This window comes from Mustela erminea, chromosome 4, assembly GCF_009829155.1.
Source record: "Mustela erminea isolate mMusErm1 chromosome 4, mMusErm1.Pri, whole genome shotgun sequence".
NCBI lineage: Eukaryota > Metazoa > Chordata > Mammalia > Carnivora > Mustelidae > Mustela > Mustela erminea.
Window position 1 is genome coordinate 7,386,045 of NC_045617.1, and position 22,237 is coordinate 7,408,281.

Consider the following 22,237-nt stretch of genomic DNA (forward strand, 5'->3'; position numbering starts at 1 on the left):
GAATTTATTTGGGGCAAAGACCAACATTTTTAAAACATAATTTATAATTATGGAAAACCTGTGAGCCCACTGGACTTCAAGACATTTTGATAATAATAAAGCATTTAAACTTTCTAGTCATCTCTGCGTTGTTCGGTGGGATGAGGGGATGTGAACCACGAGGCCCAGCTTATGTTTATCATCTTAAGGCCTATAGGGTCTCAACCATTGGTGGCTTAGTAACCTTGACCGTTGAACTTTTTAAGCCCGAGTTCTCTCATTAAAGTGGAAATATTAATATTGCTTGTGGAATGACAAGTTCTCAGCAAAGTTTGGCTATTAGTGTGATTTTTCTTTCTGTTTTTCCTTTTATTACCTAAAGCCAGGGAAGAAGGAGAGGAAGGAAACCAGACGGAGAGAGGCAAGGGGCTATCTAAGGGTGATGGAAGTGGCTACCAGAAGATGATGGAAAGAACCAGCGGAAAGAAAGCAGGCAGCCCGGGGCAGTGAGGGGCGGGCCTGCTTTCACCACTTCCCAGCATCTATTACAGATGGGGATTTTGTAAGATCCGCCGGCCGAGGTAATGTTTGATCCCTTCAGAGTGCTCTGGCAATGGGCGTCTCAGAAAATAATTAACTCCCTGTGATTATCTTGTTTGTGGATGTGTTTTCTCTCAGGTAAGTCAATAACATCTCAGGACTGGGACGCTGAGTTTTCTGGGCACCCCTGGCTAGTCCCAAAATGGAACTTAAGGAAGTGCTGCTTCTACTTCTTTTATTTCTGAAATCAGGTAAGACAAAGGATTTTTAAAAATTTTTGATTAAAATGTTTTTCCTAGTGATGTCCTAGAAATAGATAACATGATGGCTTTCTGTGTAGCTAGTTTAAATTAGCTTTTGATTCACGAGCATCCCAAATCAAAACCTACATGTATGATTGAAAAATTCTTTAAGGGGGTGCCTGGGTGGCTCAGTCAGTTAAGCATCTGCCTTTGGTTCAGAGTGCCGTGTCAGGCTCCCTGCTCAGCGGGGAGCCTGCTTCTCCCTCTCCTTCTGCTCCTTCTCCCTGCTCAAGCCCTCTGTATCTTTCTCTCTCCCTCTCACCGTCTCTCAAATAAATAAATAAAATCTTACAAAAAACAATAAACATTAAGAAAAAAAGAAAGAAAAATTACTTAAGAACTGAGCTTAATTTGCTCATGCGTGATAAAGACCAGTGGGCAGGGGAAATGGTGAATGACCTTTTAAATCGACAAGAGTGACTGTTGTTGTAGTTGAAACAATAGCCTGCAGAGCTAGCAACCCAAAAATTTGGGGGCGCCCTTGCCTGGTGCTCAGTTCCGTTAACGGAGACCATTTTCATTAGCATGTCATATTCTCTTCACTTTCAGATGAAAGCAGTGAAATATTTCTTTGCATTCTCTGGCCAGTGTCTCGAGGGTCCTTGCCTGCTGAGGCTTGACGTGAGCCTTCGATGTGTCTAGGTTTCTTCCTTATGCCTGGAGAAACCACACGCGTCGATTGCCAGATGATGTATGCATCTAGGAATTCCAGAAACCTTCACATAGTGCTTGGGAAGAGCTAGGCACGTTTTTATATGCGTGTGAGTGTGTGTCCTTAGATAATACTTGCTTATTCAGCTGATACAGTAGGTAGGTGAGTATCTTCACCCCCATTTTACAGAGGAGGAAATCCATCCTTAGGAAAATTAGGTTACTTCTCTTTTGACCAAACTCCCAAATCCAGGCAGTGAGGATAGCAGAATGTAAACCAGAAGTTTTCTGGAAGGAATCTGGTGCTCTTCTCCATTTTCAGCTTTGTTTAAACTTCCTTTAAAAATATTCTAAACATGTCCTTAGAGTTTTGTGTGGTGTTTTGACAGCTTTATGGAGATGTAATTCACATACAGTTCACCCATTTCGAGCATACGTAGCCGTGGTCTGCAGAGTTGGGCCATCATCAGCACAACACGTTCTGGACGTTTTCATTACCCTGGAAAGAAACTCTGCACCCTTCCCCCACCCGCATCCCCGCTTAGCTCCTGGCAGTCACCAGGCGACTTTCTGTCTCTGATTAGTGTCTTTCGGACATTTCATCTGAATGGAATCATACATACTGGTAACCCTTCCCATAAGCAATGTATGGATACCTGAAATTCAGTTTATAAATTGCCAGATAAAATCTTGTAAGCTGTACTTTAGAGTTAAATATATTTGAAGTCAGCAGAGCCATTTCAAGAAATACCAATGAAAACGGAGAGCGGAGGATTGCACAGAGATTTCTGCGGGAAGTGGTGGCCCACGGTGGGGGGTGGTCGGGTATGTGCACTCTGTGTGTTGTTAGCCTGTGGACAACGGGATCCAAAATGCTGTGAGCTCACCCAGTGGCTCACACCAGGATGGGAGACCAGACTCTTCTGTTACAGGATTAACATAGGGTTTTTTTTGCCAAAGGGGGAGACTTTAATAAGCTCTTTTTGAAACGAAGGCATTTACTCTTTCTGTGGACGAGTTTCATCTTTCCAGGGCATAGACGTGACTGGTGGAAGGAAAAAAGGAAATCGTTTTACAGCTGTTCTCCATAGTTTCATAAACCACTAAGACTTTTTTTTTTTTTTTTGCAAGTGCGTGATCGTGGGTGTAAATGTACACCACGGTGATAAAAAAACCCACGTTATTAATGTAATCCATATGTTTTGGTAGCTACATACATCTACATTGGGCCTCGAATATAAGAATACCTTTCTTTTTTAAAAGTCTTTTATTTATTTATTTATTTGAGAAAGAGGGAGAGAAAAAAACCTTAGCGGGGTGGGGGAGGGGGAGGACCAGACTCCCTGCTGAGCAGGGAGCCCAATGTGGGGCTTTATCCCAGGACCCCAGGATCATGACCTGAGCCAAAGGCAGATAACCGACTGAGTTACCCAGGTGCCCTAAAAGTAATTTCTTACTAAAACGATATGTTTAATATTTCTTGGCCAATCAATACACTGTAGGACACTCCACTGTCACGGAGCCCTCAAGCTGAAGAAAATAAAATAATGTGGGAGAACTTTTCAAGCACCAAAGAAAAAAATGTATTCTCTTTGGGGATATTTCTTTGGGATATCAGCTCCTAAGGTGGTCTCAGCAGCTGTTTGCTGTGAAATATAATAACATAATCAAAGGAAGCTTAATTACAGGGGGATATAAATGGAAGTCTTCTTGCCTTGGTATCATTTCTACCTTAGCCTCCTCAACTTTCTAAGAACTCTACGGAAAGTCTAATTTAAGTCTTTGTAGGATATATTTTCCAGAGTTACTGTTTGCTGTATTTTTTTAAAGATTGTACGTATGTTTGTGTGTCTGCATGTACGTATCTGACAGAAAGCACACGCAAGGGCAGGGTAAAGGGAGAGGGAGAAGCAGACGCCCCGCTGAGCAGGGAGCCCCACTCAGCTCAGTCCTGTCAGGCCCTGAGCCGAAGGCAGACATTTTAATCCGCTGAGCCGCCCAGATGCGCCGCCCCGCCCCCACCTCACCGTGTTTGTTTTTTAAATCACATCCTGATCTATAGAATTTATCCAAATACACCTTTTCTTGGAAATGAGAGTTCAAATGGGGGGAAATACGGGATGAAGGCATGGACCTCGGTCTAAAACCTCTACTTCTCCATAATCTTTTGAAACCTTTTCCTAGTGCTTTCTGATACCTTAAATTTAAGTTACAGCAGCCAACTTCCTGTTAAAGAGCCACCTTCCGGTTTGGAGTATGTTTAGTTGGGGAAGGACAGAGAGCGGGGGAAGGGAGCGTGGCCTCGGGGAGAGGACTGGTCTCTGCACTGGCCCCGTGCCCCATGTGTTTCCAGGTGGGCAGGACGGGCCTTTCTCCGAATGAGGGGCTGACCCCTGATGATCCTTCCTACTGGATAATTTTCATCAGTATCTAAACATGCTCCCAAATGTCTCATCTTGAAAAAAAAAAAAATTCCTTGACTGCACATGCCGTCTGGGAAGAGCTCCTTTCCCAGCTAGGCTCCTGAAGGCTTGTCTTCTCATGTGGCTCCACTGGCTTCCCCTGGTCACTCTCCAACCCGCTCAGCCTGGCTTGGGTCCACACCAATCCCCTGGCGGTGGTCAAGGCTGCCATGTTACCTAATCCCATTTAGGCAAACTTTAGGCAGCTTAGCTGTCTTCATTAACCTCTTCTGGCTTCTTACCCTGGGACAGTCACTAGGGTTCCACACTAAAATTAGGGAGGCCGCCGTCTCCAGGCCTGCAACTCACCAACATTTTTATATCTCATGGTGGAATCATTCAGAGAATGTCACATCAGCTTAAGAAACAGTCACAACCGAAGCTTACACTGTTAGCAGTCAGGTCATGGCCTCCAAGTTGGGTTTATAGCCAGGGTTGGACAAATCAACACCAGCAGTGGCGAACACGGGGGCCGCTGGTGGGCTTCTAACTGTTCTGTCATGGCGTGGCAAGCCACAGCAAATAAATTTATTCTTATTTAAGGTTTCATGGCCATGAACGTAGTTACAGAAGTTGTTAAATAATCCTAATCGATTAATCCGTCAGTCCACTTGCCCTTTTAATACAATGCCACCTCCGAGCAGAACTGTTGTCTTGACTCAACGGTTTTACTCGTGACAGCCGTTCTGCTCTCTAGGAAAGGAGCAGATTTTATGTGGTGGATGTACAGCAGATAGAGGATTTCAAAGGCCTGCTGACTGAGCAGTGGTGTTGATGAATCTCTCAGCCCCTTATCGCACTCCATCCTCCGTTCGCAGGCCGCGGAGACCCCCTGGATGACTACGTGAGCACGCAGGGGGCATCCGTGCTCAGCTTCACGAAGAAGCAGCTGTGGGCGGGAAGCGTACAGGAATGTGCGGGAAAGTGCGAGGAGGAGGCTGAGTTCATTTGCAGGTATTTTCTCCGGGGCTGCTGGCGGGCAGAAATGTTCCCATTGGAGACACTGCTCTTTGGTAACGAGAAGTTTGCCTGGGGATTTATTAATGAAAACAGCATTTAATAGGCATGGGATTGGAGTTGGGGATCCGTGTCTACTCCCTGGGTTGGAAGCCGTAGGAACAGTGGGTTGTTAGTTTTACCCTCATCCCCTTCAGAAAAAATGCCAAAGGCTGTTATCCGTACCCATGACATCACCAACTGCCATTCTGAGTATTGGTTTTTGACATCATTGTTGGTAAATATTTAATGAGGATCCTTGTGACTGGGGGTCCCAGCCTAAGGAACAAAAAAGCAGAGACACAGTGACCCAACATACAGGATATATATGATCTCGGTCTGTATATGACAGATCGTTGTGTAGTTGCACAGTCCAGCGCTTGCCTCTTTGTATTTATGGTGTTGTCACAGAAGTTGGATAAAATGTAAAAATTTTAAAAAACCCATGTGGTGTGAGGTGTTCATAAGTGACATAGTCCTATGGGCTCTATCCAGATTCAGAGGAAAGAGTAATTCCTACGGGTTGAGAGGGCTGGAGAAGGCCTGGGGAGGGCTTGGAAGGGTGAGTGCCATGTACTGACCAGGCGGGAGGCGTTCTGGGCCCAGAGAGCCACGTGGCCCTGTGAACAGGACCCGGTGGACCACATGAGCTACAGAAGGGCTCATGGAGGAGATGGGGCTGGAAAGACCGTCGTGGATGGCTTTGAATGCCAGACTGCATGTTCACAGCAGGACCACGGGGATGGGTGAGGTGAAGGGAGAGGAGATGACCTGGAGAGGCTAAAGTCAAGACTTTATAGGAAAGGGAAATTCTAGGAGACCAGAAGTCAACATAGACCATCTTGGCAGAGTGTTCAAAGCAATCAGAGTTGCTTCTTTCCAGCACAAAAGCAAATATTCTAGCACATAAGTGAAGAAAGAGCAAAGTGGCTGAAACAGAGAGAGAGTATTTGGTGGAGGAGAAGGGGAAGGTAGAAGGAAACGAGGCACGACCTGTGCGGGCGTCCTTTTCCAGCACTTCCTGGCCTGGGCCAAATGTAACGGAAGTGACCATTCCAAACTCCCTGACCCATCAAGAGATACAGTTATCTTTGGAGTCTCTTAATTATTAACAGAAGTTTATTTCCTCAAATGGCAGAAAACATTTTGGGGGGGATTTTCTGATTTTCTTCTGCAGGTCATTCCAGTATCACAGCAAAGAGCAACAGTGTGTGATCATGGCTGAAAACAGCAAGTCGTCTGCAATCTTAAGGATGAGAGATGTGGTTTTATTCGAAAAGAAAAGTGGGTACAATGTTTTCTTTTTCCTCCCCACCCCCCGCCTCCCCACCCTTCCCCCTTCGGTTCCCCTTTCTCCTCTCCTTCCTGGTCCTCTTCTGTCGGTGTAGCTTATCAGACCAGAGAAGGGAGGTGCCCTGGCCTGCCTTGGAATTCAGACTCAGGATGAGATTGGGTCATTAATCCCATCTGTCACGTTGAGGATACGGCTTCACCTTTCAGATTTCATTCTTCTTGGTTTGAAAAGGAAGGGATTGGACTGACAAAGTCACCTCTACCTCTAGGGCCCTGAAAATACGATAGTATTTTATTTTATTTTTGAGGATAGGGGAATCTAAGTGTTCCCAGGATCTTGCTTTTGGGCTGCAGGGACCATGGCCCCTGGGCCCTAGGTTCTGGGCCGAAGCCTGCGGAAATAGAAAAACTGAGGTGTCTTAAGTCCTCCAGTAACATTTGGATATAGACAAAATCCTTACTTTCATTTTTTAACATTTCCAGTGTTAAAATCCATCTTCTTAGGTTGAATTAACTGTGTGCCTGCCGCCCTCCTGCTATCACGGTTGATCCCCAATTCTTGAGATTCAAGCACAGAGCAACTCGAAAGTGTATCTGGCGAAGTTCCTGATTTTTACAAAGAGCAAAGAATGAGTTCTATAGGGTTACCTACTGGATTGAAAAAGGGGGGGGGTGCTGGTGTGATTTTCCCTGCAAAATGCTAACATTTGAATAAATCATTTGTAAATTGTTAACCAGAAAGAACAGGGAGGTGACCACCGGGCTTAGTTTGGACAGTCGGACAGGTGCTGGTTTTCAAGGTGAAGGAAGGATCAAAGGGTTATGTAAACTCGGGTGGGTACATACAAACAGAAGAGAGGTAAAAAGTCAAAAGTCAGCCACTCTGTGGCGCTTGCTTCTTTACCGTGGCCCATCGACCCGCTGCTGGTTTTTCTAGGGTCGCTCCATGCCAGCTCCGTCTGCGTCTGCCCCTGGCCTGCGTGGCCATTGCTGTCTTCACTGGGGTCTCAGTGGTCACCGTCCCTGGCCAGGCCATGTTAGCCAATGGGCCGTAACTGCCCTGTTTTCAATTCCTTGTGCCCTTAGAATAAAATCCAGATACTTAACCGAACGCTACAGGAGCCTGCGTTGTTTAAGCCCACCCCATCTGCTGGGTTCTCGAGGCTTCTCTACACCGGGGTTGCGTGCATTCCTCCCACGTTTCGGGCACACACACTCTCTGCCAAGCCCCCTCTTCTGTTATCATCTCCCACGTCTCAACTCAAGCATCACCTTCTCTGAAAAGCCTCCCCTCACCCCTGGGCCCCCAAAGTACTTTGAATTTACGCTTCTTATCAGTGTAATGCGTCTAGTGGAATGATTGGTCTCAGGGAAGACACATTTGCAGTCTTCATACATAGTCTAGGGTTAAAAGCATTTGTTTGCTATTGGTATGGTAGAAGGCGGCTCCCCAGGTAATTGATCGATGAATTAAAACACTTGACTAAGGTGGGAAATCATGAAAGATGACATACATACACCTTAAATATTTTATGTTCTCATAGGAAATGCAATTACACTGGCCCCTTTTATGTAAAGGCTGCTTTCTTTGAATACGGGGCCACTGACAGCTGTTATCTGGGCATTCCTTGCATCAGCGATGATCTGTCTTTGCATCAGCAATGCTCTGTGTGTGTTGTCTAGAATTGGTTTCCTTCTTTTTGAAGCAGAGCAAGGTCTAGAAACATCTATTAATCTGACTGTAAAAATATCTTTGTATTTTTAGGATTTCCCACCCAAAATTCTATAGCCAGCTGTATAACTGGATTACCTTGAATGGACTTGACAGCCTTTTAAAACACTATTCCAGTCTTCAAGTCCTTAAGAGCATTCACCTTGGTTTTGTTTTTTAAAGCAATTTTTTTCACATTCATTTCTCAGTTTAGATCATCTTTAATCTACTGTAGCTGTATAAAAAGTTTTGACGATGAAAATAGTTGACTCTTGTAAACATAAACCCCGCCTGGTGGGGACAGAAGTTGGGGGGCACACTGGAAAGTGCGACCTGCCAGCCCCGGGTGTCCACCTTACCACATGTGGGACACGGGTGAGCATCAGACCGTGTGTTTTAAAAATAGGTTGGAGCCCCTTGGCTAACCAGTGAGTTGGCTAAGTGGAGGCTAGTTGAGCGTGTCGACTGTCCACATTTAAATTGTGTAACTCTGTTCGGCAGTTTTTCATATTTAAAATACCGGAAGCCTCAAAAAATCGACATGGCTTGGATCTCTTTCTGCCTCTGAAAAGTCTGCTGACAAGCCCCTGTCCTCATTGTCCTTCACTCCATCCTCATACTGTTTGTTTTCTCTGGTAGGTACGTCCCTGTGAGGTCACCTCGTTTCATACCGGGTGACCTGCCAGCCCCTCTGAGTCCACTAAAATATAAGCTCCTGGAGGGTCGGGCCTCCGTTCTAGTCTCCGTGTGTCTCCAGCACCCAGCACAGTACCTGGTACGCAGAAGGGCTGTAGTTTTGAATAAACAAATAATAGCCTCAGTAGCTCAGTGAACCGCAGCCCTTCCTCAGATGGGAGAGGCCTAGGACAGTCTTTTAGGAGACTGGGAAATGGTGTCTCCTATGCGAGTCCTTTCAACATAACTGAGCAGTGCAAAGCTGCTTCATGGTGCTTCTTGGGGAGGGCTTGCCCACTGTGTGGATCCCCCCTTCAGTCTATCTTTCAGAGTGCAAGACTGGAAATGGGAAGGCCTACAGGGGGACAATGTCCAAAACGAAGAATGGCGTTACCTGTCAAAAATGGAGTGACAATTCTCCGCACAAACCAAAGTAAGACTTTGATCTCCGTGTTCACCTCTGATGTTAAGAATGATCCATTTCCTCTCAATTAGACCTTTGCAAAGGAGCAGATAGAATATGAAGGAGCAAACCAGATGAAAACCAGATGATCTCGCAACTTGCCTATTATTTTCTCAGTGACAGTGCTTATCAAGTAGGAAGTTAGTTTAGTGTCCACTAACCCCTCCCCCATCAAATTGCCTTGATTATCTCTATGAGATGGGCAGATGAAGTGTTCCCAACACACAGAGCTCATAGAGGAAAAACGATGAAACCAAATGGCACTCCAAATCATGGAGTGTCACGTGCTCTAGAGACAGTCGAGGCCATCTCGACCCTGGCAGAGGAGGACACTGAGGTCCTGAGAAGTGCACTTGACAAACGCAGGTGCATCGAAGCACAGAAATGAAATCTGCTATCTGGATTCTAAGTCTCAGTCTTTTGATCGAATTTTATCTCTGCACAGCAACTCATTTCTAGAACTGGAAGTGAGTTACCTCTACCGATCCCACACATACGGAATCAGTCTTGAGATGCTACTTTCTAGGTATTTGCACCGAGGCAAGATAAATTCTGTTTGACATTGGGCTCCAATTTTCTCATCCTTAAAATAGGGATAATAAGGCCTTCCCAGTAGGGGTTTTGCTAAGGCTACATGAGAGGGTGTGTAGAAAGTTTCCAGTATTGCCCAGTGCAGAGTCACAGACCCAACGGCATTAACTACGACCATTTTTACACGGAGAGGGCAACTGACAAAAGCAGGTGTTTGGAAGCAATCAAGAAGTTGGCAGGCTTTTGAGGCCTTCGTATTTCTGGTGACTGTGCATGAAAACCCTTTAGCTCTACTTGTAAGACTCTACTGCACATATTGTGATAATGGTAATATTAGCTACTGGACGAATAGCTACCTGCCAGCAGAGAACCAGAAATCAGACAACAGAGAGCAGAAATGCATGAACCTCATGGAAATAGCCTCTTATTCTGCCTTCCTAATAACATACTGTTTTTATTTTACATTTTATTTTATTTTATTTCTTTTCAGTGTTCCAGAATTCATTGTTTATGCACCACACCCAGTGCTCCATGCAATCCGTGCCCTCCATAATACCCACCAACATACTGATCTTTCAAATACATTTGACCCTTGAACAACATAGGGTTAGGGCCGCTGACCCCCTGTGCCATTGAAAATCCGTGTATGGTTTTTGACTCCCCCACCCCACACTTAACCACTAATAGCGTACCTTTACTGGCGGACTTCCTGAGACCATAGCGGTCAACGAACACACATTTTGTATATTTCATGCATCATGTGCTGTGTTCTTAGAATAAAGTAGGCTAGAGAAAAGACAATATTCCTGAGAAAATCACAGGGAAGAGAAAAAACCATTACAACGGTGTACCGTATTTATTGCAAAAAATCCACCTGTACTGGAGCCACACAGCTCCTACCCGTGCTGTTCAGGGGTGCACTGGATAGTGAGGGATTGTTTGCCGCCCTCCACAGCTTTACGCCCCAGAAGTACCCCAGGGAAGGGCTGGAGGAGAACTACTGCAGGAACCCCGACAACGACGAGAAGGGGCCCTGGTGCTACACCACAGACCCAGACCAGAGGTTCGACTACTGCAACATTCCAGAGTGTGAAGGTCAGACGCGCCTCTAGAAACTGCTTGCACATCTGCTCTTTATCTGTAATTTGCTGTAAAGTGATTCCCATACAGGGATATCGTTAAAAACCAACTAGTGGACACGTTTGACAAAATCGTGTGAGGTCTGTACCTCTTAGAAAAGACCGAAAATTTGCCCAGACCCCCTTCCTTTTTGAACTTAATTATTTCATTAAAATGTTACATTGATATGTACAAATAATCAACTAGATACAAATTCTAGATACAATTTCTTAAGCTTAAAGTTCTTACATGGCATAAGCCAGAAACAGACTTGTAATTCTGTAGTTAAAATGAAACCACCAAATCAGGGCACCTGGACGGTGCAAGTCAATTGAGCATCTGGCAAACTCTTGGTTTTGGCCCAGGGTCCCGAGATCGAGTCCTGCGTCAGGCTCTGCACTCAGTAGGAACCACTCGGAGTATTTCTCCCTCTGCTCCCCTAACCCCCTCTCTCTCTTTTCTCTCTCTTTTCTCTTTGTCTCAAATAAGCTTTTTTTTTTTTTAATGAAACCACAGAGTCAATAAAATGCAAATAAATGTATGAATCTAATGTGGTAGACTTGCTTTTCATTGAAGCTAAGCAATGAACCAGTTTTTATTTTTTATTTTTCAAGGTTTTGTTTATTTATTTGACACACACACACACAGAGAGAGAGAGAATGAAAGCATGAGCAGGGCAGAGGGTAAGGGCAGAGGGAGAAGCAGACTCCTGCTGAGCAGGGAACCCCAAGCAGGGCTCCATCCCAGACCCCGAGATCGTGACCTGAGCCAAAAGCAGATGCTTACCTGACTCAGCCACTCAGGCACCCTATGAACCAGTTTTTAAACCAGCAACCCATTGTCTTCACGAACCAATTTAATAGTGTACCTCGAGAGTAAATGCTAAAAACGTTAAACACCTCCTATTGAAAAAATTTTCTTGGGGCGCCTGGGTGGCTCAGTGGATTAAGCCGCTGCCTTCGGCTCAGGTCATGATCTCAGTGTCCTGGGATCGAGCCCCGCATCGGGCTCTTTGCTCAGCGGGAGCCTGCTTCTATCTCTCTCTCTCTCTGCCTGACTCTCCGCCGACTTGTGATCTCTCTGTCAAATAAATAAATAAAATCTTTAAAAAAAAAAAAAAAAAAAAAGAAAAAATTTTCTTCATTTCATATTTTCTGCTACGTTTATTGGCGGAAAGGGGGAAGGATGAGGGAGGAATTTGTGCGACAGCGTGGATAGTGTTTGCACCAGGCGACGGCTCAGGTCTCCCGTCTTTGTTTCAACCTCAGATGCCTTATTGGTGTGCGGTGTTGTGAGGTCATCCGGCCCTCAATCCACACAGGAAGACAGGCTTGTATCAATCTGCCTCGGTGTCCTTTATTAGTACCTAAAAAAGTTCAAATCATTTATTCCTCTGCTGCACCACGTTATTCAGATAATTCCAAAACCAAAGTTGCAGTTTTAAAATAATGTAAGAAAGCAAAACAACAACAACAACAACAACAACAACAACCAGGCATGCTTTTCGGTAGAGGAGTGCCCCGTTATCCGCAGGGGACACGTTCTGAGACCCTCGTGGATGCCTGAAACTGCAGAGTACAGAACCCTGTCGATACCACGGTTTCCTCTCCCTCTAAGTGCATACAGCCAAGTTGAATTCACCAGTTAGGCATAGAAAGAGATGAGCAATAGTAACTGAGGACAAAGAATGATGATGACAGTGTGCCGTCATGGAGCTTATGTGAATGGGGTCTCCCCACCGCCACATCTTACGGGACTGTGTTCTCCCTTCTTTTGTGGGGACGAGAGATGATAACATGCCCACGTGCTGAGAGGAAGTGAGAGCAGTGTGGTAGGCGTAGTGATGTTACGGCAGTTGGATCATCTTCCGGACGGCAGTTCACTGCGTGTAACAGATACACAGAAGGCAACACCCCGGAGAAGAGGGGCACTGTCCCTTTAGGAGAGTCTTGGTCCCCAGGGAGGTTGTGGGTACAAACCAAATCTCAAGCCCAGAAATCCTGGGAGGCCGTCATCCTCATGATCAGAATGATTTAATAGATGCCTTTAAAGGTTGCTAGTGAAACAAAGATCGAAGTCTCAGACTTCCGAGACTTATGCACCTTCTCCCCATCCCCCTCCCACCCACCAAGGGCCAGCGCATCCCAGTTTGAGGATAGCATTATGGAATTTCTGGATGAAGTCATGACTAGAACAGAAGGTACTGACCAAAGCATGCTGGTTTTACCATTGGAATAGGGAGCAATAATTGGGATTGTGTTAGAAGAGCCTTTACAGCCAATTTCGTTCCCAAGCGATTCCTGGAAAAAACAAATGAAGTCGCAGGTGGTATTTGAGACATTGCTAGGTTTACTCTTCTGTGATTCATTCATTTCAGTTTTTCTTCCTCCTTTCATCTTCCGTGCAGAGGAGTGCATGCATTGCAGTGGGGAAAATTATGAGGGCAAGATTTCCAAGACCATGTCTGGACTCGAGTGCCAAGCCTGGAACTCCCAAACCCCCCATGCTCATGGATATATTCCTTCCAAGTAAGTCTTGCTGGGAAGGAAATGAGATGTTTACCACTCCGCGGCTCTATGCGACATTTAATGTTAGTGGGATATTTTCGCATTCCTCGGGAATCGAACGCGTCTGAAATTTTGAATTTCAAAATTTGTCTTCCCACGTGACTGCAAGTGAGGTATACATTCTTGTTCCTCAAAACGTGGTTCATGGGGAGTGATGCCATCTGTGAGTTTTTTAGAAATGCAGTGAGTCTGAATTTGCATTATAAACAGATTCCTGGCTGATTCATATGCACATTAAATCTTGAGAAATAAGGATACATCTCACTTTTGTACTCTCTAGTGTTCCTTCTTTTCCTTATTCCTTTTCCTTTTCCTTTACACTGATGAGTTTCAAGTCTTCCTAATGTGTGATCTGTGGATGGGCTTTAGGGATTTTGTGACTCCCCCTAATGTTTTATGTATAAATGGACATATCCATGCATTCTTCTGGGGTAGGGATTCCCAAGTTCCAGCAGAGCTTTAAAGGGGACCATGAATTTATAGTAGGAGGTAGAATCCACGATCTAGAAAGTAATGATGATTCCTACAGTAGAGGACCTTAATTTTACTGGAAAATGTCTGCTCTGCAGTCTTCGTTCTGTGACCATAGAGTGGGGCTTACAAAACAAGTAAGAAGTGGGACCAAGCCACAGATTTCACCAGCTCCTCTGAATTTCTGTACCTCCCATTCCATAGAGCTAGCTTAAAACACAGCTTTGCCATTTTCCTTCAATGAAGAAGTAGGGTAAAGTCCTCAAGGCCCACACTGGGTAAATTAACTTTCCAGAGACTAGAAGAGCTTTGCTCAAGCCACTGCCAGTTGTGCTCTCCATCCCGAATGAACATCTATGGCGTCCGAGAGGGCCACAGGCCTTCTGTGCCAGTCTTCGTTACTGGGTCCCTGCTGAGGTCTCTCTCTCCCAGGAGCATAATTATGCCTCCCAGTTTAGAAGTCATGAGCACTGGGTATTATGTAAGACTAAATGAATCACTGAACTCTGCTTCTGAAACTAATAATAACTGTATGTTAATTAATTGAATTTAAGTGAAATTAAATAAAATGAAATTAATTGAATTTAAATGAAAAAGAAATTATAAGCTGGAAGGCTGGCAGGGCTAAAACCTGGCAGACAAGAAGGATCATCCCTTTACGTTATAAAGATGTCAACTTCTTGACCATACTGGGTATTAGATGACTATCCCTGGTCAGTGAATACTTTGTGTTGTAAAAATGCTGTCATTTCCAACTAAATCACTGGAGTTCGCTTCCACTAATTTTCCAGATGGCCAAAATAATAAAGTTCTGTGATTTTTGCATATGTAAACTCTTAAAGGGCCCTTAGAATACCGAGCTAATCTTTCTAATGAGACTGTTGTCTCTCTGAGATAGCCGGCATCCAGTCATTTCCTTGGACACCTGATTGTACCTTGCACACAGCAGGTGCTCAATATTTGCTCACTTGAAGTGATTCCTAGTCTTTAATGTAAATGTTCAGTGCTATTAAAATCCTTCTTGCCCATTCAGATTTCCGAACAAGAACTTGAAGATGAATTACTGCCGCAACCCGGATGGGGAGCCTCGCCCGTGGTGTTTCACCACGGATCCCAACAAACGCTGGGAGTTCTGTGACATCCCGCGCTGCGGTAAGTATGGTTTGTACCCAGTGCTCCGGCATCCTCACCTGTTCTCTCCTTGGAATAAACACAAACGTACAATCAAACAACAACAAAAAAAAACAAAAAACAAACAAATGTAGACTTTTGAGTCAGTGCTTGAGTGCTGTGCTTGAAAACTGCCCTCCACAGCAGTTACTCTAGGTAACTGATCAGAGCTCCTACTGGTCATGTATTTGTTGTTGTTTTTCCTGCCTCTTCTGAGTACGGTTGAATGTAGGTTTGCAGGAAGTAGCTCTGAGAGCCTGCTTTTCTCTAGTGCTAAAGGGCAGCAGATACGGGCTTTCAGGTACACAGACTTCATATCAGAGTTCCTTGTAACTGATGCTTTATTTAGAAATAAAGAAACTTCTCCCAGTGTGCATTTTTCAGTGAGTTGTGAGAAAGTAGCAGGAGAATAGCATTAAGGGAGACTTGGAAGGAATGACTTGGAAGGAACAACTTTGTATTTTCCTTCTGTGAGAATTTGTAGCGAAGGACTCAACATTTAGACAAGGACAGAGATTAAAAGTTAAAAAGATGCAGGAGACCCTGATGGTGGCTTCCTGTTCTTTGATCTGACAATCATCCTTAGGGACTCTGAAGGTTATTGGGTCCTCTCCTTTATGATTCATCACAAAGGAAGTTGTATCATGGGTATATGTGACCCTGACCATGTATGATGAACTAAGCAGGGAAAATACAGAAAGAAGCATCTGCTCCCAGGGTCTTGTCCTAGGAGGAGTTCCTCATAAGATGATCTCATAAACAAAGATTCTACCAGGTTAATTTCTTTTGGAGATAGTAGACAGTTTTCAAGTCCCAAAATCTAAGGGAGGAGGAGCAGAAGATGTTCCCCTGCATCCATTCCCCTACAACATCTGTCTGTGCATTTTTCACTGTAAAAATATTCATTGTAATATATTACCCCCCAAGCGACACCGCCACCCTCCTCTGGCCCAACATATCAGTGTCTGAAGGGCAGAGGAGAGAGCTACCGGGGGACAGTGTCCGTCACTGTATCTGGACATACATGTCAGCGCTGGAGTGAACAGACTCCTCACAAGCACAACAGGACCCCGGAAAACTTCCCTTGCAAGTAAGTCCGCCTCTGGTCCTGGTCCCTGCCTGCTGAATGGTTTGTGAAATCCCACTGATATGGCCTTGGTTTTGTTCATGGAAGAGCCCACGTCCAAGTATTCTGGAATGAAAACTGGCCAAGTCATCGGCGGGGTGTGTGTGTGTGTGTGTGTGAAATTTTGCACTGATTTTCCTCTAACACTCATTCTCAAAGATTTTCCTCGAACACTCCCCGGACCAGCCGCATTGGCATCAGCAGAATTTGTTAGAAATGCAAATTCTTGGGCCCTGTCCAGATCTACTAAATCAGAAACTCGGGAGTGGGTCCCAGCAATATGTTCTGAGAAGCTCTCCACTAAATGCACAGTGCGGTTTGAGAACACTTCAATTCCAGGGCTCTGATGTGTCCTTAAGGCAGGCATGGTGTGGAGAATACCCATTGTGCTTTCAGCATGGAGCGGGGCACATAGCACACAGCAAAAGATTGATTTTGCTTTTAAATCTTCTACCCACAGTCAAGGCATATATTCCCATCATTTACCAGCAGACAGCGTCAGTGCTGTGATTCCGTGGACCCTGTGGGATCCTGCTCCTCTTTGGTTTCCACCTGTCATTAGGTTTTTGTAAATCTGCAGAATCGGCGGGACACATCCTCAGTCTTACCATGAATAAGCATGCTTGCACCATTATTCTTTGAGCCTGTTTGGAAAGACAAACTCACAACCACTTCTTTTTCAGAGATTTGGTTGAAAACTACTGTCGCAACCCTGATGGAGAATCAGCCCCATGGTGCTACACAACCGACAGCGAGGTGAGGTGGGAGCACTGCAGGATTCCGTCCTGTGAGTCCCCTCCATTAACCTCGGAGCCCTCAGACGCCGCAGGTAAGAGAGGGGAGCGAGAGCCGACCGAGCGCCCCAGGGTGCTCTCAGCTTCGGCATCCTATGGGATCACAATGAACCGTAGCTTTGCTTACAGTTCAGGACTTGCTTCTGTGGTTTCAATTCTGTTCCACTGCTGAGGCTTGTTTTAAGGTACAGAATGTGGTCATCTTGGTGAATGCGCCCTGTGCTCTTGGAAAGAGTGTCTCCCTGCTGGTGTTGGGTGGAGTGTTCTGTAAAGGCCAGTTAGGACAGGTTGGGTAGTATGGTTTGGCTCTTCTCAATCCTTATTCTTTTTATTTTTTTAAATCTCTTCTACTGATTACAGAGATAAACAGTGACATCTCCAACTTTGGCTGTCCATTCGTCCATATCTTTTTGGTCTTCGCTTTATCTATTCTGGAACTCTCTTAGGCATATGGACATTTAGGATTGTTAATAGCTTCTTAAAGAAATGACCCCCTTTATCATTATGTAATGTATTTGGAAATACTGCCTGCTGTGGTCTAGTTTTCCTGAAGAATATAGCCCTTGCAATTCCATGTTTACTAGTGTTTGTATGAGATCTTTTTATCCTCAGCCATTTTTTAAACTTTTTTTTTTTTAAGATTTTATTTATTTCTTTGACAGAGCAAGAGACACAAGCAGGTAGAGCGGCAGAGGGAGAGGGAGAAGCAGGCTCCCCATTGAGCAGGGAGCCCCATGGAGGGCTCAATCCCAGGACTCTGGGATCATGACCTGAGCTGAAGGCAGTCACTTAACCAACTGAGCCAACCCAGGCGCCCCTTTCCTCAGCCTTTTAATTGAGATGTTTAGCATTTGCATTTAATGTAATTGTTAATATGATTCGATTTAAAACTTGTTTTGACTTGTCCTATTTGAACATTTTTCCTTTTTAAATCTTCTGCCTTTGTGTGTTCATTCAGTATTTTCTGATTCTTTTATTAGCACTCTTTGCTTATTAGTTAAACCATTTTTGATGTTTTTAGGTTTTTTTTTCTAATATTTAGAATATACATTCTTAACTTAGCATATTCTACCTTCAAGTGATGCTATGAATGTAATAACCTTAGACGTATTTCTGTTCCTTCTTCCAAAATGTTTTACTACTGTTCTCAAAGAGCTTATTTCTACTATGTTATAAATCTCACAGTATATTGATACTATTTTTGCCTGAATAGTCACATTTCAAAGTGATTGTAAATTAAAAATATCTATTTATCTATGTATACCATTTTTTATGCTTTTCATTTCCTTTTGGAGATTCAAATTTCTGTCTGGTGTCATATTCCTTCTATAAAAAACCTTAACCTTTAACATTTTTTTGTAGTACAGATATGCTGCTAATATCAAATTTGTATGTTTGAAAAATGTCTTCATTTTGCCTTCAGTTAAAAAAAGTAATTTTGTTGGGTATAGAATTCTGGGTTCAAAATTTTTTCCTTTTACCACTTTAAAAATGTTATTCCATTATATTCTGTTCTAAATAGCTTCTGACCAGAAATCTTATCTTTGTTCCCATGTATTTCATTTTTCTTTCTTCTCTGGCTGCCTTTAAGGCTTTCTATCATCTTTGGTTTTTAGCAGTTTGATTGTGATGTCCTCATGTGTTGTTTGTTTTAGTTTATTTTATTATTATTTTTAAAAGATTTTATTTATTATTTATTTGACAGAAAGAGATCGTAAGTAGGCAGAGAGGCAGGCAGAGAGAGAGAGGGAAGCAGGCTGCCCGATGTGGGGCTCGATCCCAGAAGCCTGGGATCATGACCTGAGCCGAAGACAGAGGCTTTAACCCACTGAGCCACCCAGGCGTCCCTGTTTTAGTTTATTTTTAAAGATTTTATGTATTTATTTGACAGACAGAGGTCACAAGCAGGCAGAGAGGCAGGCAGAGAGAGTGGAGGAAGCAGGCTCCCTGCTGAGCAGAGAGCCCGATACAGGGCTTGATCCCAGGACCCTGAGATGGTGACCTGAGCTGAAGACAGAGAGGCTTAACCCACTGAGCCACCCAGGCACCCTTTTGGTTTATTTTTTATGTTTATCTTGCTTGAGGTTCTCTTAACTTCTTAAATTTGTGGATTGTTGATTTTCGTTACTTCTGTAAAATTCTCAGCCATTAGTATACAACTATTTTCCCTTGCTTGCTTGCTCTCTTTTTTTTGGTTTTCCTTTTTTTAGACCACAGTTACCCTTTCATATTATCTCTTACTCTTGTATGTTTGTCATAGTCCGCCTCCCCCCACTTTTTTTTTCTCTCTTTGCATTTCAGTTTAGGTAATTTCTATTAACCTATTTTCAAATTCACTGATTATCTTTTCAGTTGTGTCTAGTCTGCTGATCAGCCCATCAGAGGAATTCTTCATCTCTAATACCATGGTTTTTATTTCTACCATTTGCATGTTTTCCTTTTTTTTTTGTTTTAATAGTTTCCATCTCTACTGAAATTCTTCACCTATCCATCTATATCGCTCCCCTCTGGTGTAAAATGCTTCAGGATATTATCATAGATACCTCATGGTCTCTAATAGTCTGCTGTAGTCATCTCTGAATATGACTCTATTGATTTCTGTTTCTTTTTTTGGTATGTCTTCTGATTTTTCATCAAATACTGGACGTGATGTGTGGCAGAATAGCAGAGATTACAGTTAATATTACTTCCACTTTGAAATGGAAACCCTCCTTTTATAAGCATGTTGTGTGGGTTAAGTCAATCTAGTCAGTGAATGAACTGCATTTTTAAAAAAATTTATTTTTAATTTATTTTCAGCATAACAGTATTCATTGTTTTTGTACCACACCCAGTGCTCCATGCAATCCGTGCCCTCTCTTACACCCACCACCTGGTTCCCCCAACCTCCCACCCCCCCCAGCACTTAAAACCCCTCAGATTGTTTTTCAGAGTCCATAGTCTCTCATGGTTCACCTCCCCTTCCAATTTCCCCCAAATCCCTTCTCCTACCCCCCCCATGTCCACCATGCTATTTGTTATGCTCCACAAATAAGTGAAACCATATGATAATTGACTCTCTCTGCTTTACTTACTTCAACTGCATTTTTTTTTAAAGTAGGCATCTCATTTCTCATTTCCCCTTCACACTCCTTCACATTCCTTAGCGTACTGTTTGGAGGTGCTCAAGAGTTTTCTTAGGATTCCTAAGTCAGTCTCAATTTTCAGCAGTCACTGAATGCTTGCACCACAAAGCAGTCTTGCTCTAAACCAGATTTTCATGACAGACTGCTTTTTCTTATTTCTCATTGTTAATCTTTTGATGGCAGTAAGCAGTCTCTACTTTCCTGATTTCCCTGCTGTCTTAGATGGGCTCGATATACCTGGGCTTTGAAGGCAGTGTTTTCTTTCTTTTTTTTTTTTTTTTAAAGATTTTATTTATTTATTTGACAGAGAGAGATCACAAGTAGGCAGAGAGGCAGGCAGAGAGAGAGGAGGAAGCAGGCTCCCTGCTGAGCAGAGAGCCCGATGCGGGGCTCGATCCCAGGACTCTTGAGATCATGACCTGAGCCGAAGGCAGCGGCTTAACCCACTGAGCCACCCAGGCGCCCCAAAGGCAGTGTTTTCTTAATGTTCTTCCCACTTCTTTCCATAGAACTAAATTCTAACTTGTATCTGTGGTGGTTCTTAAGGAGAAGAGTAGCAGACTTCTGCTCTGTGTCAGTGAAGGATCTTGGCTAAAGAATTCCTGGGCCCTCCTCTAGAGGAATAGATTTTTGCCTCTATCCCTCTCTCAGAAGCAAAGGATATTTTGTCTGCACTCTTGAATGTAGACCTGTTTCCTGACCCATCCTCCTAACAGCTTAAGGCTTTGGCTTTGTATATAAGAAAAGGCTTGGGGCACCTGTGTGGCTCAGTCCTTGGGCGTCTGCCTTTGTCTCAGGTCATGATCCCAGGATCGTGGGATCAAGTCCCACATCGAGCTTTCTGCTTGGTGGGAAGCCTGCTTCTCCCTCCCCCACTTCCTTTGGTTGTGTTTCCTTTCTCTCTGTGTCTCTTTCTGTCAAATAAATAAAAATCTTTAAAAAAAAGAGAAGAAAAGAAAAGGCTTTCCAGGACGCCTGGGTGGCTCAGTTGGTTGGATAACTACCTTTAGCTCAGGTCATGATCCTGGAGTCCCGGGATCGAGTCCCGCATCGGGCTCCCAGCTCCACAGGGAATCTGCTTCTCCCTCTGACCTTCTCCTCGCTCATGCTCTCTCTCACTGCCTCTCTCCCAGTAAATAAATAAAAATCTTAAAAAAAAAATAAAGAAAAAGAAAAGGCTTTCCCTTTTGTGAGAAAACACAAAAAGATCTCGTTTCTGCCTCCCACTGGAACCAATTGCTACATGCAGCCTGCACCACTGAATGTACTTCCGAGCTCCTTCCCAGTTGTTCTCAGGAATACCCAGTAGACATCCATATGCAGGAACTTGCACATGAGTGCAATTTCCAATTATGAGCACTCTGATCCATGTGTTTTTCCTTGAGTTTTAAATGAAATATTTACAAGAAAAGTTAGGTGACTAAAGTTCTGTAGTGTGATTGAGCTGTTTCTTTCTTTGCAAGTCCATTTGCTTACCAATATGGAAAAGAAAGCAGAGTTAATTCCCAGAGACTACTGTTCTTTTGGTGTCATCAGTTGCTTTACCTATCTCTGTTCTAGTCATTACTTAGTTGATTACTTTCTGTTTCTGCTTCAGTACCACCTGAACAAACTCCTGTGGTCCAGGAGTGCTACCACGGTAATGGACAGAGTTACCGAGGCACATCATCCACTACTGTCACAGGAAAGAAATGTCAGTCTTGGTCGTCTATGACACCGCACCGACATGAGAAGACCCCACAACACTTCCCAGATGCGTATGTCTTTGCTTTTAACCTTGAGAGGAACAATAGCCAACCTAAATTTCTGTGAGGAGGTCCACGCTTTAAACTAACTTCTTAGAACCAAATTTCTCTTGACTCCAGAATGTGAGGCAAAATGTCTTAGGCACTTTGCTTTTGAGCAAAAGCTCTGAAAAAAGAGAAGTTAGAGACTGGCTATCTTTCCTGGTACTTTTGTGAGAGAAAGAGGAGATGTATAGAGGTGTTGAGTACATGCTAGCGGAAAGCTCAGGAGAACAAATGACCAAAAACTTCATGACCAGAAACGGTACCATTCCACAGCCCTGGTAAAGATCAGTACAATCTTTGAACTGTGGGATTTTATCATTCCAAACTGTAACCTCTGAAGAGAAGTATGTGTTTGTCATTGGATCACAGATATATATATATATGCTTGAAAAAAATGTATATCATCTAGTACATTTCACTTAAGTTGTATTGACACATGGGTCTTTTTATTTTTTTTTTAAAGATTTTATTT

At 43.8% G+C, this 22,237-nt stretch overlaps 1 protein-coding gene across 1 annotated transcript in view; it reads left to right on the forward strand.

Annotated features, from left to right (window-relative positions):
• The first annotated feature begins 614 nt into the window (after positions 1-614).
• Positions 615-22,237, forward strand: part of PLG (plasminogen) — a 37,731-nt gene continuing 16,108 nt past the window's right edge. The window contains exons 1-10 of the mRNA XM_032338547.1: positions 615-770; positions 4,753-4,888; positions 6,108-6,214; positions 8,928-9,042; positions 10,559-10,698; positions 13,130-13,250; positions 14,794-14,912; positions 15,858-16,020; positions 16,740-16,885; positions 21,573-21,732. Of these exons, the coding sequence (XP_032194438.1) occupies positions 722-770; positions 4,753-4,888; positions 6,108-6,214; positions 8,928-9,042; positions 10,559-10,698; positions 13,130-13,250; positions 14,794-14,912; positions 15,858-16,020; positions 16,740-16,885; positions 21,573-21,732 (1,256 nt within the window). The 5' untranslated portion in view covers positions 615-721. The remainder of the gene's footprint in view (positions 771-4,752; positions 4,889-6,107; positions 6,215-8,927; positions 9,043-10,558; positions 10,699-13,129; positions 13,251-14,793; positions 14,913-15,857; positions 16,021-16,739; positions 16,886-21,572; positions 21,733-22,237) is intronic.